The following is a 27,981-nucleotide window of genomic DNA, read 5'->3' on the forward strand; positions in this document are numbered from 1 at the left end:
TTGTTTAACTTTTGTCTAGTTTCTGAACATATATAAGGAGCTGTGAGCTCTGAGTGCTAACAGCTAACGGCTGTGTTGTTTTTCTGGGGTTCTCATTGAAGATGACGTCACGGCTCCGCCTACACTGCGTTACTATAGTAACTACCCCAGTTCCTAAACTGTAATGGAAGCGCAGCATGAAGTGAGCCGGCCCTAACAAGGCCCAACGCGGCCTAGCAGTACCGAGCGAGGCCGAGGCCGACCGTGTGGTGGAAATGCGCCATTAGTTTCTCTGATTAGGTCATCTCTCTGAGGCGCCCTCGTATAGCCCTATTATTTACACGAGGCCGATAGAAACTGACCCCACAAACGATAACGGGTCCCAAGGTGGATAGATTTGCAAACGAAACGCTCTGGGGGGTCAACCGAGTCCGTGTAATCACCTCTACACGAATATTTCCTGAAAAAATAACGATAGCCCCACCTCTCCTGCTCACTGCTGTAGCAACTATCAAAAATAGCTGTGTTAATTAAACGCACAAGGGGTTCTTGAATGAAATAATATTATAAAAGGCAAACCAGAATTGTTAACGCCCAATATACTCCTTAAACAAAATAAACAGAGTCAGATTTCATGCATTGATCCATTATATTGACAATTTTCCAGCCAAACAACACAAACAAAATTAAACAGTCCGCTCTGCGATACACCAAACTTGTCTTTACTGCCTAATCCAGGCCATTATTGTTCATTGCTCCTGCGCCCGTCGGCGGCAAAAAGAGAAATGTTTGTAGGCAGAGGACCGGCGTGTCCCAGAGGAGCGATCTCACCCGATGTTTGTAGAGAATATCTCTCTTTCTGAGCGCATCCTCTCCACGGAGACGTGCTTCTTGGTCGGTCGATGCAATATCCACAGATTCGGTTTCTTTCAGTTAACTTCCCCGTTGCATTTCCTTGATGAGGAGGAGTCACCACTGAGATATATCGTGCCATTTAATTAAACTCAACCAATTTGAACCTTTCCGGAGACTCCATTAGTCTCTTCATTCTAAGCTTCTCTTCTGGGCGCGAGAACAACGAATACTTCTAACAAGAGCTAACTGTGGACTATTTCTCAAACTAAAGGTAAGTCAAATGTAGTAATACTAGAAGATGTGATGCCTCCGCAGCAATGAGTGGAATATGTGGGTCCTCCTCTGAATAAATGTTTCAGGCGTGAAATGAAAATTAGGATTAAAATGTTCAATAACAGGAATGCATTTGCTGAGGAAATTACTATATCCCGCTGAATACCAGCAATCGCCACACACACTTCCTCCTGTCAGTAGCTACTGCTAGTGCTACTGCTACTGACCATGCTACAGATATTAGTGCAAAATCTACAGCTCCTCTACCACAACCATCAGCAACAAGTGGACATGGAGAATTACATGAACTACATGTTGCTAAATACACCGCGGGGCATAAACAGAAGGGTAGCCATGGCAACATTGCTGCGGGGCTGCTCCGGGCTGCTCTTCTTCGCTGCTTTTGGTGTATTTTGGCGGAAGTTACAGCGCCACTTACAGTCCCGGCATATGTACTACAGCGTTTCCAGCGGTCTCGTTTGAACAGACACGTTAAATGAAACGAATGCATGTGAACGGAAGACTTTTTTGAATATGCATACTGTGCATAAATGCAAACGTTCCCGTGTGAAGGAGGCCTGAGAGTGAATCTTAAATGTATGTGTGATCAACAGACGCGTTTAGGGGGTGAGGTTTTGCATACTGTGTCTGTGTATATCTCACTGTCTTGTAGGGTGAGGTGGTTTTGCATACAGTGCCAGAGGGGGTAAGAACATTGTGTTGCTGTACTTTTGTCTCCTAACTGATTATTCTCTCTAGACCCCAGCTGATTTTAAAACTGCTATGACAAAGCTTACTGTGCGTTTAAACTAAATTACGTAATTGAATATTGATTTTAATTTCTAACACTCTTCAATGTCTTTTATGTGTCTTATTCTCAGCTGTCATGGATGCCAACAGTCGGTTTACCTGGCAGTAACACACTGTGCTGTTCTGTGAATAAACGCTAGACTTTGGACCCTCTGCTGAATGAATGAGAGAGAGCGTTTAACGTTGTTGTGAATCTTTCTAGTATTACAGTATGTCTTGTGTCCTCACACAGTTTATCGTTGCATGATGAAACCCACAACATGTTTTTGATGTGGGTACAGTCCCTCAGAATCAAAGATAGCTTGTTTCTCTAGCTCATAAATGTGCACAAATTATAAGAGGGGTATTTTAAAGAGGCTGTATTATCGTTTTTCAGGTTTTGCTTTTCCTCTGGTGTAAAGATTGTTGTGCATGTTACATGCACAACAATCTTTATGTATCCCTACTGTTAAGGAATAATTCTTCTAGATATCTAACCTTTTGCTCTGTGACGTTTTATGATCTACTCTGACGTCTGTTATCTCCTTTAAGGAAAGGCATTGGTGCCATATGTGTTGTTGTCACCAGTTTGTGACCGGTCAACTTGTCTGGCACGAATGGTAATTGTTGTGAGAACGCTGAGGCACTTCTTTATCGGTGTTTGTGGACTCTAAGATGTGAAATCTTTGAGGCCATGAGTGTCGGACGCAGGTGGCTCAGTGTTCCCAGCTGTTTAGTCTACTCCTTCAGAGATGTTGATTCTCTGTGAACCAGTTAAAAGGTCTAACATAGAGAGAGGCTCTTCAGAATTGACGTGGCAACTCTACCGTGAAGTCGGAACCAATGACTCTTTGATTTGTGATGTGAATCCTCCGGCCGAATACTCTGAATAAACCCATCAGTGTTTGACATCAAAGCTCCAACTCTCACCGTGTCTCCTTCCTGAGTTGGTGACTCCATGCATTGCTACACAGAAGTTTCCCCCACAAATACCAAGTGTTTTTGAATGTGTCCATGTCAAGTGTACTAATAGCATTCCTGTTATTGAACATTTTAATCCTAATTTTTATTTCACGCCTGAAACATTTATTCAGAGGAGGACCCACATATTCCACTCATTGCTGCGGAGGCATCACATTTTCTAGTATTACTACATTTGACTTGCCTTTAGTTTGAGAAATAGTCCACAGTTAGCTCTTCAATGTCTTTTATGTGTCTTATTCTCAGCTGTCATGGATGCCAACAGCCGGTTTACCTGGCAGTAACACACTGTGCTGTTCTGTAAATAAACGCTAGACTTTGGACCCTCTGCTGAATGAGAGAGAGAGCGTTTAACGTTGTTGTGAATCTTTCTAGTATTACAGTATGTCTTGTGTCCTCACACAGTTTATCGTTGCATGATGAAACCCACAACATGTTTTTGATGTGGGTACAGTCCCTCAGAATCAAAGATAGCTTGTTTCTCTAGCTCATAAATGTGCACAAATTATAAGAGGGGTATTTTAAAGAGGCTGTATTATCGTTTTTCAGGTTTTCCTTTTCCTGTGGACGTAAATGGTCTGCAAAGGCTTAAATCCAAAAGTTCTCTCTCACATACTCCCGGCCGCCCATGCCTGAAACACCTCCATTGGACTCCGTTGTTTACTTCCCGAGCATAGTGATATCATTATGTAAAACTCAAGCTAATTTAGAGCCAAAAACCCAACCGTAATAACAGTGTAATTACGGTGTAATATGGGTGTAATATTGCTGTGACATGGGTGTTATATGGGTAAAATAACAGTGTAACACGTGTATAATATGTGTGTAATAACAGTTTTACATGGGTATAATGGCAGGTTTATTAATGTGTAATGTGGATGTGATAACAGTATAATATGGGTATATTAGGGGTGTAATAACAGTGTAATTACAGTCGGTGTACTGTACGGTGTAATAATGGTGTAACATGGGTGTAATGCAGGTGCAATAGGGGTGTATTAATGTGTAATATGGGTGTTATAACATGTTTAATATGGATGTTATGTAGAAAATAGCAAGTGATTTTTTAAACACACTTAGATACTAACTAAGCACTTACATACCAACAAAGCACTTGTATACTAACAAAGGACTGGCTTATCTAAAGCCAGTTGAGTAGCACTTAAAATGGTTTGGCTCTATGAAACCTGATGTACTTATATGATTCTGTTTTCTTCAAGTTTGTATCTTCTTGGTCGAATGCACTTATTGTAAGTCGCTTTGGATAAAAGCATCAGCTAAATAAAATGTAATGTAATGTAATTTAAGGGTTAGATAAAATAATTAAAGTGTTAAAATGTTTGAATCCAGAGAAACAGGACGACATGTTTTCGAGTTGAGCATTATTGTGATTTAATTCACTATGTCTTATATCACAAAGAAAGTCTTTAAAAATGCAGACTAGAATTTCTGTATATAAACTGTACACAAAAAGCAAGGCACTAGACATTCAGAGCTGCTGTTTCTCTTCCTCGTCAAACCTTTAAAATTACAACTCTTACATCTCGGTAGGTCACGACTCAGCAGTTTTAACACAGTGGAGCAACTTGAGATCCTACATGGTCACTCAGACAGCATCCGGACAGAAAAGAAAAAAAAAACTTTCCCCACAACATCTGACGTGACGGGATTTGTTTTTACACACATGTACACAAATACACATTACACACAAACATTATATACAGCCGCACACACACATACATCAACCTGGTCTCACCAGAATGCGTGACTCCACCACGACTCCGTAACACCGCAGTGCGTGGTGGAGTCACGAACTTTGCTACATTTACGTTTCGGCACCACGCAAACAACCCCAATGTAAAGTGAATGAGGCTCCTTTGTCGTGGTGCACACACGCATTTCTACAACGTCCCGCAGTGAGCTTTTATTCTATAAAACGTTTTTAAAATCTACTTTATAGCTTGTAGTAACTCACGGGAGGCTTCTTTTATTTTATTTGTATTCATAATAATTTTTATTTTTCGTCAGAATGTATTATGGTGCATTATTTACCAATTTTTGTTCTCAAAAAACAGTGCATTGTGTGTAATACAACTGTGATTTTTATTAAATTAGTTAGTTTTTAAGGAAGGCCAGAGCTTCAGCTGTGTCAAATAGATTGTTCCCTTTAGTTAACGTTATTTAAAAGATAATTATATTCCTATTTGATCATGTCCCCTTTATTGTATTACGGACGCAGAGAGCAATGTGAGCGTCCATTCCCATTGGATAACGGAGGATTTTACACCCGGAAGTAAGTATTCTCCTTACTGTCGATTGATTTTACAGTGATATCTGCACTACTCATCGACTCAAAACCACCAGATTATCCTTGTTAATTACACAACATTGATTGGTTTAAATTGTGTACAATGCTTTTGTAATTTTCCCCTTCGATTCGGAGAAACAAATATGTGTTCAGAGTTTAGGATGGCCGAAGACACTACACTACCCAGAATCCTCAGCTATTGTTCCGCTTTGCCTCAAGCTCTGTGATTGGTTGACCTCCAACTGCATTCCATATGAAAAAAAACGTTTCGTAAAAGATAAAATCATACTTTATTCAGCAGTGCTTGCTTTACTCTTTGAAAGTCATCACATGAATGCATTGTAATGAATGGTTTGGCTGCATTGAACATTACACATCTGTCGTAGTTCTTTATTTATCTACAGAGATCGGGCCTCAGAATGGACCGGAAACTATTCTTTTACCGTTCTGTTTTAATTTCACAATAAAGTTAGTAGTAATAATTTGTTTTGATATTATTGTTTTGTATTAACTACTAGACCGCTGGGTCATGTTAAGAGCATATTTTCTGTGTTGCTGTGGGTTTTTTACATCGCTTTTGTGTTACAAATATCAAAACAATAACAGAATATATCCGTCGTAAACTAAACCAGAAACAGCAGTATATTTTATTTTGTTAACACTGTAAACTTGACAGCTTTTTAACCCGCACCTCCTACTGGTTAAAGCACGTTATTACACGTTTAGAGTAATTGCAATGCAGGTAGATTGTGTTGCTTTTTAATGACTGTTTTAAAATGCCTTTTTCTTAATGTCTTTCATTTTTGTAAAGCATTTTGAATGTGTTATATTTGATGAAAACATTTAAATATTAAGAGTACATACTCTTAATATAGTGGGAAAGTGGAAGGTCAATGATACAGTATAAATAATATAGAATAGAAAATATCAAGAAGATACTGTAAGTGATCTCTACAATAAAACAGTTTAGTGCCTGATAGGAGGATGTGCAAAACAGACAAACTAATAAGGCTTTATTTAAACATTAAAGAATACTTTCGGTTAAGGTCTTCTTTTGAATAAGAAAAAAGCTTTGGGGGTATCTACAGATATGAAGCCTGACAAAGTACTTAACGTCTAATATATTGCATGGTTTGTTTTGGAACTTGACAATCAACTTTCCTGCAATGTTAACTATGTTGAAGCACTTATTTTAACTGATATTATACATATTAATTATACTCTTATAAGATGTATATAGATAGTATAAGAAATGTGCAGAATATGTTTAATGGTGGAGGTACACAGATATCGATAGATGTCTTGTAATGCACTGTTGAGGAACCTGTGACCCAAGTTTTTCATTCATTGCATAACTACACCGTAGTTGTGTATATGATATGTCAATAAACCTTAGAAAATCTTGAAATCTTGAAAGGGATGTGCAAAATAGCCATTACTGTATATACAGTTTTTAATTAACTATTAGTAGAGAATAACGAGTAATGAATATACTTTATAAGGATCTGCAGATAAATATTTAGTCTTCTCAAGCACCCACTACCAAATATCTCGCCTGATTGTTGGCACTTGACAATCACCTTCACTGAATTTTACTCAGGTGTAACTAAAGTCTGATTTAAGGGTTGTTTATATGTCATATCATTAATCAAAATCTGTAAAGTAACTAAAATAAATGTAGTGGAGTAAAAATACCAGGTTAACCTTAAAGAAAGCCCTCAGGATTATAAAAGACCCCCATCACCCCAGCCACAAACTGTTCTGTCTGCTGCCGTCTGGCAGGCGGTACCGCAGCATCCGGACTAAAACCACCAGACTCAGGGACAGCTTCATCCCACAGGCCATAAGACTATTAAACACCTGAACTTTGAAACAACATCCATAACATTCATCTGGCTGCTACTTAGAAATTATTTATCTAATATATCATATTCCAATCACTTGTATATAGACTCTTATTGCACTATTTCACTTTTTACTATTTTACTATTTTTCTTTTTGTATTTACTGCACTATTTTGTCTGTGTATCTGTTTTATTGTGTTGCACTGTTGGAGGAGCCTGTGACCTAAGGGGGGGGGGGGGTAGGACACGTTCTAAGCACATGGTGTAGTCCCATAGCTGAGGATTCTGGGTAGTGTAGTGTCTTCTGCCATCCAAAAACTCCGAAAAAATATTTGTTTCTCCGAATCGAAAGGGGAAAATAAATGATTTTATCTTTTACGAAACGTTTTTTTTCATATGGAATGCAGTTGGAGGTCAACCAATCACAGAGCTTGAGGCAAAGCGGAACAATAGCTGAGGATTCTGGGTAGTGTAGTGTCTTCGGCCATCCTAAACTCTGAACACATATTTGTTTCTCCGAATCGAAGGGGAAAATTACAAAAGCATTGTACACAATTTAAACCAATCAATGTTGTGTAATTAACAAGGATAATCTGGTGGTTTTGAGTCGATGAGTAGTGCAGATATCACTGTAAAATCAATCGACAGTAAGGAGAATACTTACTTCCGGGTGTAAAATCCTCCGTTATCCAATGGGAATGGACGCTCACATTGCTCACTGGGTCCGTAATACAATAAAGGGGACATGATCAAATAGGAATATAATTATCTTTTAAATAACGTTAACTAAAAGGGAACAATCTATATGACACAGCTGAAGCTCTGGCCTTCCTTAAAAACTAACTAATTTAATAAAAATCACAGTTGTATTACACACAATGCACTGTTTTTTGAGAACAAAAATTGGTAAATAATGCACCATAATACATTCTGACAAAAAATAAAAATGATTATGAATACAAATAAAATAAAAGAAGCCTCCCGTGAGTTACTACAAGCTATAAAGTAGATTTTAAAAACGTTTTATAGAATAAAAGCTCACTGCGGGACGTTGTAGAAATGCGTGTGTGCACCACGACAAAGGAGCCTCATTAGCCGCGTTCACACCAGAGTACTTTTCACCGTACTTTTCGCGTTTAGTTCCGTTAGTACCCCTTATGTTGCGTTCACACCAAAAATCGTACTTAATCTCGGGAACTTTTACCCCCATTTTTAGAGCCCGCTGGGAGATCATACTTTCTTGTGGGTGAAAAGTGCCCCAGTGCTGATTGGCTGGGCGAATTGCAAACCACGCCCTGTACAACTGTGAAAATGTTTTGTAGAGCCGCCATTGTTTTTCCTCGCTACAAAAACCCAGCGCACCGAGTAGTTTGTTTTTTAACGCAGTTATGGCAAACATCAGGAAAAAGAGTGATGAGGAGGTATCAGCGCTTCTGGACATCTACGCCGAGGATGCGACCCAGGGAATGCTGCTGAAGCCAGTACCCAACTCGAAGATGTTCGATTGTTGTTCGAAGAAGTTGCTTGAGATGGGAATCTTGCACAGCGCCATGGCATGCCGGCTAAAAATAAAGAAACTCCGGCAGGACTACAAAAAAATTAAAGACTGGAATAATAAAAGTGGTAACGACTGGAAGACCAGTAAATGGTACGACCGCTTGGATGCTTTGCTAAGCCACAGACCTTCATTCTCCGGTACAGCATCGAGCCTTGATTCGGGCAGTATGGTATTGGAGGCCGCTCCAACGGCGGATTTAGAGGGCGACCACGACGAAGGTAAAAGCAACTACATGCACTGGGGTTTTAATCTGCACAATAATGGTCTCAGATGTACTTTTATTTGCTCAGTAGATCAAGCTAGCCATGCTAGGCTGAACTAGCTAACACTGGCCCCGAGCTGGCTAATAACATCTAGCTAGCTAGATATTCTCGGCCGCTATGAAAACGTTTTGACTTGTGAATAACTGTGCAGTGTTTCTGTAATTTGCTTCACTAACTCATGGCACTAATCGTGTGTTTCAGGCGAGGAAAATCATCAACTCTCGGGATTGGAAACAAGCGAGCTTTGCCTTGAAGATCAAAGCGCTTGCTCGTCTCCCTTACCAGCAACCAAACGCAAAGGTACACACACTGTAACTTTGTCTTGAAAGAACGTTACGCATGGAACTGATGTTCACAATCATGTTTATTTCCTTCTTGGTACAATTATGAAACAGCGTGAAAACGTATTCGCCTAGACCGGCATTTACAAATTTTCGCGCCTTTTTACTCTCTCACAAACATTGTAAACATCCGGGCTAGAGGTCACATGACTTCCGGTAAGAAATCGCTTCCACTTGGAGCATATATCGCCACCTACTGTTGATTTATTAAATGTTTTTATTAAATCCTTGTCCTCAGACCAGTGCTTTTGAAGAATTTGAAGATCAGCTTGTTTGCTTCATTTCTTGATTTACTTTCATATATTGACTTGAAATCCATGTCCTTGATGTTGAGTTGTTCCAGTGCAGTTTTCAGAATGAGTCTTTGTCTGTTATAATCCGGGCAGCTAAAAAATACATGATGTATTGTCTCTGGTTGTTGATCTTGTATCTTGCTTATTTTCCCCTCTTAGGAAAGCGGACACAGGATGCACTTTTCTTTGAGACCGTCCAGGCGTTGGAGGACCGGCGTGCCGTGGTGAATGAGTCGCTGCGTGGAGATCAGATGGTGCTGTTCACCAAGGCCCAGGAAACGGAGGACAAGATGCTCACCTCGATGGAGCGCCAGGCAGAAGTGTTCAAGCAGCAGATGGAGTGCCAGCAGCACCAGGATGAAGTGTGGGCGCTGCGCCATGAGGAAGCGTCAGCGCAGCGCGAGCGGCGCCAGGAGCTGCGCCAGGAGCGGCAGGATGAGCGACAAACTGCATTTAATAATGGGTTTCTGGAAGTGCTTTCCCAGCTAGTGAAAGCCAACAGGTCTTCCTCCCTTTAGTTGCCACTGTTAATGTCTGCTGCTGAGCCTATGCCTACACCTGGGACAGTTTATTTGGTATAGTTTTTGTAAATACTGACACACGACACACAACTTTGCACTAAGGTGTGTATGCTGCTGAGACTATCCCTACACCTGGGACAGTTTATTTTATATTGTTATTACTGTTATCACTTTATTTTATATATAATGTTTACTGACATGTACAACTGACACTTTATTTACATTTAAAATTGTTCTATTTAATGTTATGTCTTGAGAGTGCAATAAAGAAAACCGACCCTGTATCTTGCTTATTTCTCCTGACACTTTATCTTTAGTGACCTGTGTAGCATCCTATACATCACATGTAAGTGATTATTCTGATACCATCATGTTTCATCGGTTATAAACTGGCAAAGCTTTATTTGTCATTTATTTATCATCAATGTTGCAACCTTGTGGGGGAATGGCAGCGGCACATACACAAATATGATAATTTATATAATTTTAAATATTATTTGACCTAAACTTTTAATTCCCCCCCATTTCACACAACACAACATGGAGTCCACTATGGGCCAAAACTAACATGTATGTTTCCATAGTGTTTATGGCAGACGGATGCAGTGGGTCTCAGGAAGATATATATATATATATATATCATTAAGGTGGGTTTGCTGCTGAGACTATCCCTACACCTGGGACAGTTTATTTTTATATTGTTATTACTGTTATTATATAGTACAACTGACACTTTATTTTATATTGACAATGTTTACTGACATGTACAACTGACATTTTAGTTACATTTAAAATATTTCTATTTAATGTTATGTCTTGAGAGTGCAATAAAGAAAACCGACATGGCGATTAAACAGATCCTGTATCTTGCTTATCGTCATCAGCCATCCTATGGTGAAACATGGCAATCATGTGTGCTTTCCGTCGGCCAATCCTTTTCCTAAGGCTTTTGAACTGCCTTTGATGCTGAAGAAACTTTGCGATTATAGCATTCGACGTGTGGCGGCTCCGGATTTGTGTCGGACGCCTAATAGGCTCAGGCTCAGGCTCTGGCTCAGGCCGCATTAACGAAGTTACAAAGCTGTATAACATGAGCACAAACAGCACAACTTCAGTCGACTCCATCTCCATCATGTCTGAGGTCGGAAGGTAAACAACAGACAGTATACGCGGGAAGTTTTTCTTCTTCTTCTTCTCTTGTTTTGTAGCGGATTGCAAACAACTTTAAGGTGCATACCGCTACCTACTGTACTCACCGTGAAGTGGTTTGTGGCCTGCCAGTAAAGCCAAAGCAGAAGAAGAAGAAGTGACGTCAGCGGCTCATTTGCGTAATCTTCCCTCAGGGAAAAGTACTCCGGTGTGAACGCGATCTGTACTAAGTGCCCTGGGGTTAAAAGCGCCGGGGCTCTTAAGGCCCCTACACACCAGGCCGATATCGGCCGTCTTGCGTTGTTTGGCGACAACGGGTTCCTTGTCGCCCAAAGTCAATTTGGTGTGTCCCGAACCCTCGGCCGTGACACGCCTTATTTGGCCTTTCACGGTCGACACCCGGCCGATTCAACATGTTGAATCGGCCGGGTGTCGGACACAAGCTATCGGGCCAAGAAACCACTCTGATCAGCTGTTCGGCTAGCAAATGAGAAGCGAAACGGAAGTGAGGGACGTAAACAAACGATTTAAGGCACAAGACAGCAGCTAAACACCAGCAGGTGATACTTAAAGACATCAAACATAGCCCTTAAATGTCCTCTCTTACCTCCCACACATAGCAGGGACATCTCTGATATCGGCGGGAGCGTCCCCGGCTGTCCTCTGCTGAGAGCTCCGTGATTTGTTTGGTCAAGTCCGGTTTTTCATCTCATCGTAAATTTAGCAAGAAGTGGCCATTATTACATTGCTGACTCAATAAACTACACACCCGCCAGAACACTGCGATCATCAGATGCAGGTCTATTAACTGTGATTTTATAGTATATCTGCACTTTATGTGCTCATTTCATCATTCATGTATTTTTATATTCTAAAACATGTTTTCGATGGACGAGAGTGAAAATGGAACGCACACGCTATTTGTTTGTTTATATCAGTCTGTTCTTCTTCTCTGTCTTCCGGTTGTTGCCTATTTTGAATGACGAATACACACTACCGCCGCCTGCTGGTAAGGAGAGTTATTGCCACTCACGCATGCGCAGTTCGTACGTGCTCGGCTGAAGTCTTTGCGGTGATTTCCAGTGCGACACACGGCCAAGACGCAGGAGAACTCGTCGATGGAACTGTCGGTGTCGGGTGTCGGTGAGTTCTCTGGTGACTGCCTGGTGTGTCAGGGCCTTTAGTGCCGGAACTAAGTACAGGAAAGTACTTGGTGTGAACGCGGCTATTCACTTTACATTGGGGTTGTGGTGCCGACACGTAAATGTAGCAAAGTTCGTGACTCCACCACGCACTGCGGTGTTACGGAGTCGTGGTGGAGTCACGCATTCTGGTGAGACCAGGTTGATGTATGTGTGTGTGCGGCTGTATATAATGTTTGTGTGTAATGTGTATTTGTGTACATGTGTGTAAAAACAAATCCTGTCACGTCAGATGTTGTGGGGAAAGTTTTTTTTTTCTTTTCTGTCCGGATGCTGTCTGACCACGTAGGATCTCAAGTTGCTCCACTGTGTTAAAACTGCTGAGTCGTGACCTACCGAGATGTAAGAGTTGTAATTTTAAAGGTTTGATGAGGAAGAGAAACAGCAGCTCTGAATGTATAGTGCCTTGCTTTTTGTGTACAGTTTATATACAGAAATTCTAGTCTGCATTTTTAAAGACTTTCTTTGTGATATAAGACATAGTGAATTAAATCACAATAATGCTCAACTCGAAAACATGTCGTCCTGTTTCTCTGGATTCAAACATTTTAACACTTTAATTATTTTATCTAACCCTTAAATTACATGACATTACATTTCATTTAGCTGATGCTTTTATCCAAAGCGACTTACAATAAGTGCATTCGACCAAGAAGATACAAACTTGAAGAAAACAGAATCATATAAGTACATCAGGTTTCATAGAGCCAAACCATTTTAAGTGCTACTCAACTGGCTTTAGATAAGCCAGTCCTTTGTTAGTATGTAAGTGCTTTGTTAGTATGTAAGTGTGTTTAAAAAATCACTTGCTATTTTCTACATAACATCCATATTAAACTGTTATAACACCCATATTACACATTAATACACCCCTATTACTGCATTATTGCACCTGCATTACACCCATGTTACACCATTATTACACCGTACAGTACACCGACTGTAATTACACTGTTATTACACCCCTAATATACCCATATTATACTGTTATCACATCCACATTACACATTAATAAACCTGCCATTATACCCATGTAAAACTGTTATTACACACATATTATACACGTGTTACACTGTTATTTTACCCATATAACACCCATGTCACAGCAATATTACACCCATATTACACCGTAATTACACTGTTATTACGGTGTTTTTTTTGGCTCTAAATTAGCTTGAGTTTTACATAATGATATCACTATGCTCGGGAAGTAAACAACGGAGTCCAATGGAGGTGTTTCAGGCATGGGCGGCCGGGAGTATGTGAGAGAGAACTTTTGGATTTAAGCCTTTGCAGACCATTTACGTCCACAGGAAAAGGAAAACCTGAAAAACGATAATACAGCCTCTTTAAAATACCCCTCTTATAATTTGTGCACATTTATGAGCTAGAGAAACAAGCTATCTTTGATTATGAGGGACTGTACCCACATCAAAAACATGTTGTGGGTTTCATCATGCAACGATAAACTGTGTGAGGACACAAGACATACTGTAATACTAGAAAGATTCACAACAATGTTAAACGCTCTCTCTCTCATTCAGCAGAGGGTCCAAAGTCTAGCGTTTATTTACAGAACAGCACAGTGTGTTACTGCCAGGTAAACCGGCTGTTGGCATCCATGACAGCTGAGAATAAGACACATAAAAGACATTGAAGAGTGTTAGAAATTAAAATCAATATTCAATGACGTATTTAGTTTAAACGCACAGTAAGCTTTGTCGTAGCAGTTTTAAAATCAGCTGGGGTCTAGAGAGAATAATCAGTTAGGTGACAAACGTACAGCAACACAATGTTCTTACCCCCTCTGGCACTGTATGCAAAACCACCTCACCCTACAAGACAGTGAGATATACACAGACACAGTATGCAAAACCTCACCCCCTAAACGCGTCTGTTGATCACACATACATTTAAGATTCACTCTCAGAGAGATGACCTAATCAGAGAAACTAAGACAATGAGAAAGAGGAGGGAAGTTCCCTCCCTACGTGACCGCCCACCATTGATGAGGAGGAGTCACCACTGAGATATAGAGAGAGGTGACGGAGCTCTGGACACTACTTCTTCTTCTTCACCACGAGACTTCACCCCTTCACCCCGGCGAGGCAACAGCTGCTCTGTCTCTCCTCTTACCCTCTGCTTGTTGTATCATCGTGCCATTTAATTAAACTCAACCAATTTGAACCTTTCTGGAGACTCCATTAGTCTCTTCATTCTAAGCTTCTCTTCTGGGCGCGAGAACAACAAATACTTCTAACAAGAGCTAACTGTGGACTATTTCTCAAACTAAAGGTAAGTCAAATGTAGTAATACTGGAAGATGTGATGCCTCCGCAGCAATGAGTGGAATATGTGGGTCCTCCTCTGAATAAATGTTTCAGGCGTGAAATGAAAATTAGGATTAAAATGTTCAATAACAGGAATGCTATTAGTACACTTGACATGGACACATTCAAAAACACTTGGTAGGGATACATATGGTTGATATAATTCAATATTCTTCCTATTCTCAATACATCCCAGAAAGAAAGACCAATTGAAGACACTATTCATTAAAACTGCGATATGAATATATTGTGTTGTGTTCATTAACTGCTTAGCAACAGCTTGGCAAGGTAGTTTTCAGGTAATGCTAATCAAACAAGTAGATTTTCTTCTCACAATAGCACACATTTAGATGAGTATTCACAGAAGGATGAATGATACAAAAAAAACGTCAATGTCCTTTAAACTAGGAAAGATTGCTGCATTGGTTTATTTTTAATAGCTTTTGGATGATGGATGTATGGCACAGAGGGATAAGATGTACAGTAACAAGCCCCAAGGAGCGTGTCATAAGGCACTTTTTTCACAAGATGGCAGTATAATGCCAACATCTGAGTATCACTTGTACTTAGACAAGGCAGGATGGACTCTGGAGTTTTTTGTACGTGACTTAAATTATGTTGTGGCTTTGCTCATACTGCAGCCAAAAATGATGTGATTTTAAAAGCTTTCCTAAAAAAATTGAGGCATTATCTCATTCAGTTATATATAAAATAATCAAAAGTCAAATGTGTTCCAGTGTATGGATATTGCGATCCACCAACACCTGTTGCAAGTTTATAATGTCACTTACTTGTTAAGGATGCACTGCAGTGATGCCTTTATAACTGTGGCAAGAAAAATAAGCTTAAACTCTTAAACTAATATATAAGCTGTTTCTTTTGTAAGTTTAAGGAACTCTTCTGAAAACCACACATCCTGTCTGTGCTTCATAAAATAAAGCCATCTGTCCTATCAGCTGTCGTGAGGCTTTTATTGTGAAAGAGCCTTAGCTTCCTGTTTCACTGTTTACTGACATTAGCGTGACTTTTTGACTTGTTTTGAATGGTTTTAGCATAACACACAGTCAAAATATAACGGTAAAGAGCCAACTAGAGCAAAGGTGCATCTCTGTTTTGACGAACATCGACTGTCAACACCGAGAAGGTAACGTGAAGTTACGTTTCTATCTTTACGTTACCTGCGTCGGTTACGTACGCTGCTAATGTTAACTTAGCATCACAGGAATTCAAAGCATGCACTGCTATTAATGTGGATCATGTACCTGGGTGTAGGAATACTCTGTTACAAGTAAAAGTCCTGCATTCAAAATGTTACTCAAGTAGAAGTAGAAAAGTGAAAATATACTTAAAGTACCAAAAGTAAAAGTAGTCATTGTGCAGATTGGTCCATTTCAGAATAATATATATGATATGTTTTATAATTATTGATGCATTATTGTTGCGTGAGACATTATATTCAGCAGAAGTCTCCACGTTTGCAGTCAACCAAAGTAGTTTGTAAGTATGCTACGGACAGAAAAACACACACGACCACATCGCTCAGAGTTTGGCCTGGAGTACGGGCCGTTTATTGAATCTGCGCATGCTCATTAGCATGACCACGTTTCTTTCACTCAGGCACATTCTGATGATGTCATACACATGAACTGAAACATGACTTTGTTCATATACAAATATGCTTAACACTCCCACTCAAAGACATGTTAATAACTCTCTACAGTGGTACACAGAATCCAAATAAACAAAAAAAACTTCTCTAGCAGTGTTCAATGTTTACACTTGCAATTCACATTACTCTCCAAACAAATACCCTTTGAATTTGTCAAATTTTGCCTTTGTCAAAATGTAACTTTTGCTCGCATGGAGTTGACCTTGGTTTGCACTCTGACATGCCAAACCTCTCTAGCATCTTTGCTATGTGTCTCTTTTGGCTCATTTTGATCTCCCCCTCACTCTGTGTAAAGTCGATACCTAGGAAGTGTTTAAGTTCACCCAAATCTTTCATTTTAAACTTCCTCTTCAACATCTCTTTGACATCACCGAGTGAGCCGTTGTTATTGGCTGCTATGAGTAGGTCATCTACCCATATCAACAGAATAACTCTTTCGTTCTCAGACTCTTTTCTGTAGACACAATGATCAGCATCATTTTGCACAAACCCATTGTCTGTAAGATGATCATGCAGTAACTTGTTCCAGTTCCGCCCGGATTGCTTTAAACCATACAATGACTTGTTGAGTTTGCACACTAAGTGTTCCCCTGTTTTAGATTTTGCCTCAAAACCTTTGGGCTGTTCCATATATAACTCGCAGTCTATTGGTGCATGGAGATAAGCTGTCTTCACATCCATTTGGTGTAGGATAAGATCATCCTGTATAGCCACCTGCATCAATGTACGTACAGAAGTCATATTTGCTGTCGGTGAAAAAGTTTCCTTGTAATCAATTCCCTCTACTTGACTATAGCCTTTAGCTACATATCTGGCTTTAAAAATCTCAGATCCATCTGGGCTTTCCTTTACTGCATATACCCAACGACCTCCCACTGCTTGCTTGCCTTTTGGCAGTGTGGTCAGACTGAAGGTCTCATTCTCTGTTAAAGAGTTAATCTCCTCTTTCATTGCATCAGCCCACATTTTTGATTTCTTAGAGCCTACAGCCTGCATGTATGTTTTGGGTACGTCACAAGCAACTCTGTAGAAATAATCTACATTTTCACCTTCATCATTACAATCAGCCTTACACTGATACTCCAATAAATATTCTGGAGCGTTTCTTTGTCTAGTGGGATAGCGTCGTGCACTCTCTCCCTGTTCTCTTTGAGTACTATCTGTCTGGATCTGACTAGCCTCAATATTCTCCTCACTATCGGACTGTACACCCACATTAGGCTCTCTCTGATTCTGGTTGACCATTTTTGTCCCTGCTGGTGTTGTGGGAATAATTTCTCCATAAGTGTCATCATCCATATTACGATTTGTCTGAGTCTGACTATCTGCGCTACTCTTTGTGATACATTTTACCAGCCTATGTTTCAGGACTTTCCCTGTCTCAGGATAAAATACTTGGAATGCTGGGCTATATTTGTCGTATCCTACAAAAATACCCTTTGCACATCTAGAATCTAGCTTCTTCTTATCCTGCTTATACCCGTAGCATTCAGAGCCAAATATTTTCATGTTGGACAAGTTGGGTGTTTTGCCAGTAAAAACACGGTATGGTGTCTGCTCTAGACGCTTACAGTAACACCTGTTACGTATCTGTGCTGCTGTTTGTACAGCATATGTCCATAACTGCTTTGGGAGGTTACTCTCTAATAGCATGCATCGTGACATCTCAAATAAGGTCCGGCAGTACCGTTCTGGTGAGGTGAGTATGGTGCACTTGTCTCGTGCCTTATCCCTTTCGTCCTAAGTAAAGTTTGAAACTCATGCCCGGTGAATTCAGTACCGTTGTCAGATCTTATGCACTTAATGTATCCATATGGAGCAGTATCCGCTATGAATTTCTCAGTAGTTTTTGCTGTATCACTCTTTGCTTTGATAAAGTAGGGAAAAATCATCCCACTATAATCATCAGTAAATGCTATTGCATATCTGTACCCGTCTTTATCTGCTGGTTCTATTGGACCGCATAGGTCTGTATGTACTAGCTCCAGTACTGTCTTAGCTTTTACATCTGCCTGCCTGTTTCTGCTTTGAGTACATTTTCCCTGCGTACATATTTCACAGTTATGGTTAGACATGTCATGTTTCCCTTTGATCGACATACCTTTAACCACTTTCTCTAGTTTAGACACATCCTCAAAATTACAATGACCAAGTATTCTATGCCATGTCTGGATGTCATGACAACCATTACAAACATCATCAGTATTTTCATCCTCTACTGTGCTAAGGTAATATAGCCTACAATACACATCCATTTTAAACTTGGTACCATTTTGATGAATCAGCCAATCATCACCGTCCTTGAAGCGGACCTCAGCTCCACTGGCTGTCGCTGCTTTCACGGAGAAAATGTCCTGTGGAAAAGATGGGATGTAAAGCGCTCGTTTGAGCCTCGTTTTCACTTGCCGTCCCTCGCTGTCGAGCAGAACAACTTCGGCTTCTCCCCTCATCTTCGCCATCCCGGTCGTTTTCGTTCCATCTGCCAGCTCTATCACATGGTCCTCGGGTCTAAAGCTCTTATCGATTGTCTTAAACTTTGCCGGGTCATTAATCATGTGCGTCGTGGCACCACAGTCGACCATAAGACCTCTCTTATTTCCTACTTGATTTTGACAGTCACTCATTTTGAAAAAGAATGATGCACCGGTATCATCCTCCGTGTCTCCGTCTGCCTTCTTCACCTGATCACGGCCCAGCCCTCTGCCTCGGCCTCGCCCCCTTCCTCGGTGTGGCGTGTCCCACCGTCGCTCCTCTCGCCTCGCTTGGATCTCGTTAGGGCATGTCCTGGCCATATGCCCCATCTTTCCGCATGTGTAGCATTCAGTGTCGGCCAAGTCCATCTTCTTCCGTCTTCCACGTCCTCGTGTCCTTGCCCCGCTAGTCCTCATAACGCCGTCCTCATCCGCATTCATGTCACTCGTCCTATATTTGTCAGTGCTCTCATAGCTCCGCAGTTTAGCTTTGAAGTCACCGAACGTTAGACGGTCGTTGGTTTGAGTGACGTGCACGACAAACGGGTTGAATGAGTCCGGTAACCCCTTCACTACCATGGCAATCTGCAACCCGTCACTGATATTTTCTTCTGCCCTTCTCAAAGACGTGAATATAGTCTCCGCTCGAATAATATAATCAGTAACAGTCTCGTTGCTTGCTTTGTGGAGAGAAGAGAGTTCACAGTACAGGCTCACGACTCGTGGTTTGTCCTTTCCTGCGTAGTGCTCTCGGAGTATTGCCAACGCTTTTCTTCCATCTCGTTTTGCGTCTCTCATTATGAGTGATAAACTCTTATTATCTAGACACTGCACTAATTCAGCATATGCTTCTGCATTCTTTGTTGCGTCTTCAAGTGCTTCTTCGTTGTTGTAGTCTATCGCTGGCTCTTCCAGGATAACTTCACTGAGGCCGCGGAGTTCCATGTGCGCCAAAAACCTCGTCTCCCATAACTCAAAGTTTTTCTCGTCACCGTCGAATAACAACTTAAACCACCTTTGGCCTCCTTGACTGGGCCCATAACCTGTTGCGTGAGACATTATATTCAGCAGAAGTCTCCACGTTTGCAGTCAACCAAAGTAGTTTGTAAGTATGCTACGGACAGAAAAACACACACGACCACATCGCTCAGAGTTTGGCCTGGAGTACGGGCCGTTTATTGAATCTGCGCATGCTCATTAGCATGACCACGTTTCTTTCACTCAGGCACATTCTGATGATGTCATACACATGAACTGAAACATGACTTTGTTCATATACAAATATGCTTAACACTCCCACTCAAAGACATGTTAATAACTCTCTACAGTGGTACACAGAATCCAAATAAACAAAAAAAACTTCTCTAGCAGTGTTCAATGTTTACACTTGCAATTCACATTACTCTCCAAACAAATACCCTTTGAATTTGTCAAATTTTGCCTTTGTCAAAATGTAACTTTTGCTCGCATGGAGTTGACCTTGGTTTGCACTCTGACATGCCAAACCTCTCTAGCATCTTTGCTATGTGTCTCTTTTGGCTCATTTTGATCTCCCCCTCACTCTGTGTAAAGTCGATACCTAGGAAGTGTTTAAGTTCACCCAAATCTTTCATTTTAAACTTCCTCTTCAACATCTCTTTGACATCACCGAGTGAGCCGTTGTTATTGGCTGCTATGAGTAGGTCATCTACCCATATCAACAGAATAACTCTTTCGTTCTCAGACTCTTTTCTGTAGACACAATGATCAGCATCATTTTGCACAAACCCATTGTCTGTAAGATGATCATGCAGTAACTTGTTCCAGTTCCGCCCGGATTGCTTTAAACCATACAATGACTTGTTGAGTTTGCACACTAAGTGTTCCCCTGTTTTAGATTTTGCCTCAAAACCTTTGGGCTGTTCCATATATAACTCGCAGTCTATTGGTGCATGGAGATAAGCTGTCTTCACATCCATTTGGTGTAGGATAAGATCATCCTGTATAGCCACCTGCATCAATGTACGTACAGAAGTCATATTTGCTGTCGGTGAAAAAGTTTCCTTGTAATCAATTCCCTCTACTTGACTATAGCCTTTAGCTACATATCTGGCTTTAAAAATCTCAGATCCATCTGGGCTTTCCTTTACTGCATATACCCAACGACCTCCCACTGCTTGCTTGCCTTTTGGCAGTGTGGTCAGACTGAAGGTCTCATTCTCTGTTAAAGAGTTAATCTCCTCTTTCATTGCATCAGCCCACATTTTTGATTTCTTAGAGCCTACAGCCTGCATGTATGTTTTGGGTACGTCACAAGCAACTCTGTAGAAATAATCTACATTTTCACCTTCATCATTACAATCAGCCTTACACTGATACTCCAATAAATATTCTGGAGCGTTTCTTTGTCTAGTGGGATAGCGTCGTGCACTCTCTCCCTGTTCTCTTTGAGTACTATCTGTCTGGATCTGACTAGCCTCAATATTCTCCTCACTATCGGACTGTACACCCACATTAGGCTCTCTCTGATTCTGGTTGACCATTTTTGTCCCTGCTGGTGTTGTGGGAATAATTTCTCCATAAGTGTCATCATCCATATTACGATTTGTCTGAGTCTGACTATCTGCGCTACTCTTTGTGATACATTTTACCAGCCTATGTTTCAGGACTTTCCCTGTCTCAGGATAAAATACTTGGAATGCTGGGCTATATTTGTCGTATCCTACAAAAATACCCTTTGCACATCTAGAATCTAGCTTCTTCTTATCCTGCTTATACCCGTAGCATTCAGAGCCAAATATTTTCATGTTGGACAAGTTGGGTGTTTTGCCAGTAAAAACACGGTATGGTGTCTGCTCTAGACGCTTACAGTAACACCTGTTACGTATCTGTGCTGCTGTTTGTACAGCATATGTCCATAACTGCTTTGGGAGGTTACTCTCTAATAGCATGCATCGTGACATCTCAAATAAGGTCCGGCAGTACCGTTCTGGTGAGGTGAGTATGGTGCACTTGTCTCGTGCCTTATCCCTTTCGTCCTAAGTAAAGTTTGAAACTCATGCCCGGTGAATTCAGTACCGTTGTCAGATCTTATGCACTTAATGTATCCATATGGAGCAGTATCCGCTATGAATTTCTCAGTAGTTTTTGCTGTATCACTCTTTGCTTTGATAAAGTAGGGAAAAATCATCCCACTATAATCATCAGTAAATGCTATTGCATATCTGTACCCGTCTTTATCTGCTGGTTCTATTGGACCGCATAGGTCTGTATGTACTAGCTCCAGTACTGTCTTAGCTTTTACATCTGCCTGCCTGTTTCTGCTTTGAGTACATTTTCCCTGCGTACATATTTCACAGTTATGGTTAGACATGTCATGTTTCCCTTTGATCGACATACCTTTAACCACTTTCTCTAGTTTAGACACATCCTCAAAATTACAATGACCAAGTATTCTATGCCATGTCTGGATGTCATGACAACCATTACAAACATCATCAGTATTTTCATCCTCTACTGTGCTAAGGTAATATAGCCTACAATACACATCCATTTTAAACTTGGTACCATTTTGATGAATCAGCCAATCATCACCGTCCTTGAAGCGGACCTCAGCTCCACTGGCTGTCGCTGCTTTCACGGAGAAAATGTCCTGTGGAAAAGATGGGATGTAAAGCGCTCGTTTGAGCCTCGTTTTCACTTGCCGTCCCTCGCTGTCGAGCAGAACAACTTCGGCTTCTCCCCTCATCTTCGCCATCCCGGTCGTTTTCGTTCCATCTGCCAGCTCTATCACATGGTCCTCGGGTCTAAAGCTCTTATCGATTGTCTTAAACTTTGCCGGGTCATTAATCATGTGCGTCGTGGCACCACAGTCGACCATAAGACCTCTCTTATTTCCTACTTGATTTTGACAGTCACTCATTTTGAAAAAGAATGATGCACCGGTATCATCCTCCGTGTCTCCGTCTGCCTTCTTCACCTGATCACGGCCCAGCCCTCTGCCTCGGCCTCGCCCCCTTCCTCGGTGTGGCGTGTCCCACCGTCGCTCCTCTCGCCTCGCTTGGATCTCGTTAGGGCATGTCCTGGCCATATGCCCCATCTTTCCGCATGTGTAGCATTCAGTGTCGGCCAAGTCCATCTTCTTCCGTCTTCCACGTCCTCGTGTCCTTGCCCCGCTAGTCCTCATAACGCCGTCCTCATCCGCATTCATGTCACTCGTCCTATATTTGTCAGTGCTCTCATAGCTCCGCAGTTTAGCTTTGAAGTCACCGAACGTTAGACGGTCGTTGGTTTGAGTGACGTGCACGACAAACGGGTTGAATGAGTCCGGTAACCCCTTCACTACCATGGCAATCTGCAACCCGTCACTGATATTTTCTTCTGCCCTTCTCAAAGACGTGAATATAGTCTCCGCTCGAATAATATAATCAGTAACAGTCTCGTTGCTTGCTTTGTGGAGAGAAGAGAGTTCACAGTACAGGCTCACGACTCGTGGTTTGTCCTTTCCTGCGTAGTGCTCTCGGAGTATTGCCAACGCTTTTCTTCCATCTCGTTTTGCGTCTCTCATTATGAGTGATAAACTCTTATTATCTAGACACTGCACTAATTCAGCATATGCTTCTGCATTCTTTGTTGCGTCTTCAAGTGCTTCTTCGTTGTTGTAGTCTATCGCTGGCTCTTCCAGGATAACTTCACTGAGGCCGCGGAGTTCCATGTGCGCCAAAAACCTCGTCTCCCATAACTCAAAGTTTTTCTCGTCACCGTCGAATAACAACTTAAACCACCTTTGGCCTCCTTGACTGGGCCCATAACCTGTTGCGTGAGACATTATATTCAGCAGAAGTCTCCACGTTTGCAGTCAACCAAAGTAGTTTGTAAGTATGCTACGGACAGAAAAACACACACGACCACATCGCTCAGAGTTTGGCCTGGAGTACGGGCCGTTTATTGAATCTGCGCATGCTCATTAGCATGACCACGTTTCTTTCACTCAGGCACATTCTGATGATGTCATACACATGAACTGAAACATGACTTTGTTCATATACAAATATGCTTAACAATTATTAAAGTGTTATCAAAGCTGGTAGAGGTGCAGCTAGTTTGAATGACTTTGTATACTGCAGGGTAGCTTGTGAATTGCTGCACACAGCTGGTGCAGCTGCATCCTATGTCTTTATAAAGTCAATACACAGAGAGAAGGTGTTAGTAAGCCTTGTTATCACTACTTTATTTTATGTAACAATAGATCTAGGGATATACATTTGTAAAGTTTTTCCTTTTCTGTCCTTTTTCCTAAAGCTTAGGGCATAAATCTCAGGGGTTAGAAGTTGATACATGAGAGAAAGAAGGCACAATCTGAAAGTGGACCTATCATGCTATATTTGAATAATATAGTGTAGGACCATACCTATATAAGGCATATTTATACTTTTTTTTTCAAAATACCAAACAGATCATGCATTTTAGCCATGCCTCATTTTGCTCAATTAGAAATGTTTTAGCTCTGTTTTTGCAAGGGCTGATTCTGTGAGAACAGCACCATCTACAGGCCTGGCATATGTACTACAGCATCTCCAGCGCTTTCGAACGGCAATGGCCGTGGCTGTCTCCTCCTGATTGGTGGAGTTGGCCCAATAGCCGTAGCGCCACCGTCCTGACGTCAGGACAGTGTTCAAATCTGGATCAGTTTTTATCAGATCCGTTGCAGCCCCTTTTTTTAGAGATTTGGGTATGGAGGAAAATAGAGAGGGTTGTGTTTTCTGACACTTGGTGAGTTCCCTGGAACACCGGGGACACATATTCATGTATAAAAGACGTACCAAAGTGCATTTAGAATGATAGGTCCCCTTTAAGTGATAGAGCAACTGCTGTTTTGTGAAATATTGGAAAAAATGTTATCTCAGCTTCAAAAGGCCCAAACAACTCATGTAATGGTTTAATCTTTAAAAACAGAAGGTATTTTACGCTGCTATGGACAGTCTTGCACAAATGTACATTCTCAAAGATATTGAAGTGACGATTGTGTTGTATATATTGATTGTTGTGCTTTAATTTAGGTCTTAATGTGTGCATATGTATAAATGTGTCTTTTGATTGTGTATATGTATGTCACATATTTTTATATATATTTGTTTTTGTATTCGGGATTGTGGGAAACGGTATTTCGATCTCTCTGTCTGTACACACAAACTGAAAGATTGACAATAAAGTTGACTTTGACTTTACTATTTATAAATCTTTTCCCATGTTCCAGAAGAGATGTCCTCCCAGGTCCGACTGCGGCTGCTGCCCACAGCCAGATGCATGTTCGACGAGCCGCTCCAGGTGAAGGTGGCCGGGCTGAGGTCCAGACAGGTAGTCACCCTGAGAGCCAGAGCCACGGACGAGAAGGGAGTGATGTTCAGCTCCATGGCCACATACGAGGCTGATGGGAGCGGGGAGGTGGACCTGCAGAGAGACCCCTCCCTCAGCGGGACCTACACCGGGGTCCAGCCCATGGGCCTGCTGTGGTCCATGAGGCCAGACACCTTGCACAAAAGGTTCATAAAAACATGTTCACTGATCCCCCATGTGGTGAGGTTCTCTGTGCACGAGGAGAAGGGCGGGATGCTGGCGGAGGCGACCAATGAGAGGCTTCTGGTTGGAGACGGGGTCATCCGGCGCCCGGTGAAAGATGGGAATATTCGTGGAGTCCTGTTTACTCCCCCAGGTTAGTCCGTTTATCTATTCCTCTTCACATCAAACAGTAGTGCATGGCCACAGCCTGATAAAGCTATTTCCTTTTTTCACACAAGTCCATTGTCAAACAAAAACAATTATAATGACTTCAGGAACCAATATGTCGCTGAGAGGCTGAGGTCGGGCCTGGTTGCCTTTTGTCTGACACGCTTGGAAAAAGGATGTGTTCAGGTCCAAAAATGCTTTGAATAAAATCTTAAATTAATGAAAATGGTTGGCTTATTATCACATGTACAAGTATATAGTCTGTATAATCCAGTTATCAAAAGTTGCGGTCAACAAAAAATACACCGACCCTCTCACCCTCTCTTCCACACACACACACACACACACACACACACACACCTCACACAGGTGATTATGTTTACTATGAGTGCAGCCAAAAACCATGGGACCCAACTAATTCAACCCATAATTGATCACAAAATAATAAATAATAATAATGTATACAAAGACTAATAACAAAGTATAACCAACCAAAAAACATTTATTAAATCTACAACACAAAGTACCACTTTCTGACATTCATGGCTGCAACAACACTATTAATTAAAAAACATAAATCGTATATAAGAAGTGGACATAGTCACCGGGACGTCACAGATTAGTTTGGCTGACTTCCATTTTTAAGCCTCGATGTACGCATTTTGCTGTTACCTTCTTGTTTTTTTGGAACAAGAAGTGACATGAGAGGTCGGAGCAGGGATTGAGATCATAAACTCTCCAAAACATTTATTGTGGTTTAATAAATCAAGTGAGTAAGCATGGTTATTTTGTCATAGACTTCTATACAATCTGACTGGGCAGTTGGATAGAGCTGGACATTAGAAATACTGCAGGTTTAAGGCACTCATGCATTGGCTTTAGTTTTCAGAATCAGAATACCTTTACACGTCCTACAGAGGGGACATTTTGATTGTTACAGCGAAGTGGAGAGCCAGACATAGCAACATATTAATTCAGATGCAAGCACAAAATATTTAAGATAAAATTAGAAATGACACAAATTACACTGTACAAAAATACACATCAAGGTGGACAACAGAAAGTACCAGTAACAGTTTTAAAAAATAAATAAGTGTAACTGTAACCGACCAGTAGTTCTTAATCTATCTTTGTCTTTATTCAGGAGAGGGTCCGTTCCCTGCTGTGTTGGATCTGTACACTTTTGGTCGAGGTTTGTCGGAGAAAAGGGCCTCTCTGCTGGCCAGCCGGGGGTTTGTGGTTCTGACTGTAGCGCTGTTCGGCCACGATGACATGGCGAAGAACATCAAAGAGGTCCATCTGGATTATTTTGAAGAAGCAATAGCGTTTTTAAAGAAACAAGATAAGGTGAGTACAGGCCACATTTTTTAAAATCTTCACTGAAGTTGCAAAGATGTTAGATTCTTCGCTCAGTGGCAAAATGTATGATTACTTACAACATAGCTAACCTTATGGGCATCATAATAAATGCTAAAAAGCCTTACGTTACATTGAATTTATCTGATACTTTTAACCAAAGTGACTTAAAGTGCATTCAACCACGAGGAAACAAACTCAAAAGCAAGAATCCCGCAGGTACATTTTCTATCTATAAGCCAAACCAGATTCTACTGCATTAGCTTCACTTAAAGCCAAAGAAAGCAGCTCACAGTTTGCTTGTTTGTCCACAGGTTGGCAGTAAAGCAGTCGGTGTAATAACCCTTTCTAAAAGTGGAGATCTTGCCCTATCAATAGCCTCTAACCTGCCAGATGTTGGAGCCACGGTGTGGATAAATGGCTGCTCTGCCAACACCTTGTTACCCCTCTACTACAATAAGAGCCAGATCCTCCCCGCGTTAATGTGTGACTTGAGCAGGATGATCCCCACAGACTCAGGGGCCTTTAACTGCAAATATGTGTTGCAAAATCCGCTGGCAGAGGAGAACAAAGCCACCCTGATCCCCATCGAACGAGCCGAGGGACGCTTCCTCTTCGTGGCTTCGGAGGACGACCTCAACTGGGACAGCAAGGCCTACATGGAGAACATGGTGGAGCGACTGCAGCGACACGGGAAGGACAACTTTGAGAGTGTGTGTTACCCCGGAGCGGGACATTACCTGGAGCCTCCGTACGGACCCTACTGCCCCTCAAGTTTCCATGGGGTTGCAGGCAAGCCGGTCCTGTGGGGGGGGGAAGCACAGGCCCACGCAGCAGCTGAAGTCCACCTGTGGAGAAAGATCCAGGAGTTTCTCAGGACTCACCTGAGCTGTGAAGCTCCACAGACTAAAGCCAGATTATAGACAGAAATATCATCATATAACACTGAACAGGCTGTTGTCCATCATGGATAAATAACCCCACCCATCCTCTCCACCTGCAGCTGGACAGTCAACGGAGCTCCTTCTCCAACAGACTGCTGCAGCTCCCCTGTCACAAGGACAGATACTGGAAAACATTCCTGCCCACTGCAAT

The 27,981-nt window shown here is 41.5% G+C and overlaps 1 protein-coding gene across 6 annotated transcripts; it reads left to right on the plus strand.

The window, feature by feature from the left end:
* Positions 1-970: 970 nt before the first annotated feature.
* LOC117500155 (acyl-coenzyme A thioesterase 5-like) lies at positions 971-27,957 on the plus strand. 6 transcript variants are annotated; one of them, XM_034152878.1, is made up of 4 exons: positions 971-1,105; positions 25,061-25,516; positions 26,675-26,877; positions 27,201-27,957. In XM_034152878.1, the coding sequence occupies exons 2-4, from the start codon at positions 25,066-25,068 to the stop codon at positions 27,807-27,809; spliced, it is 1,263 nt and encodes a 420-aa protein (XP_034008769.1). In that variant the 5' UTR covers positions 971-1,105; positions 25,061-25,065; the 3' UTR covers positions 27,810-27,957. The 6 variants fall into 6 exon arrangements, with proteins under 6 accessions (XP_034008769.1, XP_034008771.1, XP_034008766.1 ...); XM_034152880.1 differs by having other exon boundaries at positions 25,064-25,516; XM_034152875.1 differs by lacking the exon at positions 971-1,105 and adding an exon at positions 14,414-14,651.
* The last annotated feature ends 24 nt before the right edge of the window (positions 27,958-27,981 follow it).

Source organism: Trematomus bernacchii, unplaced genomic scaffold, assembly GCF_902827165.1.
Source record: "Trematomus bernacchii unplaced genomic scaffold, fTreBer1.1, whole genome shotgun sequence".
Taxonomy (NCBI): Eukaryota; Metazoa; Chordata; class Actinopteri; order Perciformes; family Nototheniidae; genus Trematomus; species Trematomus bernacchii.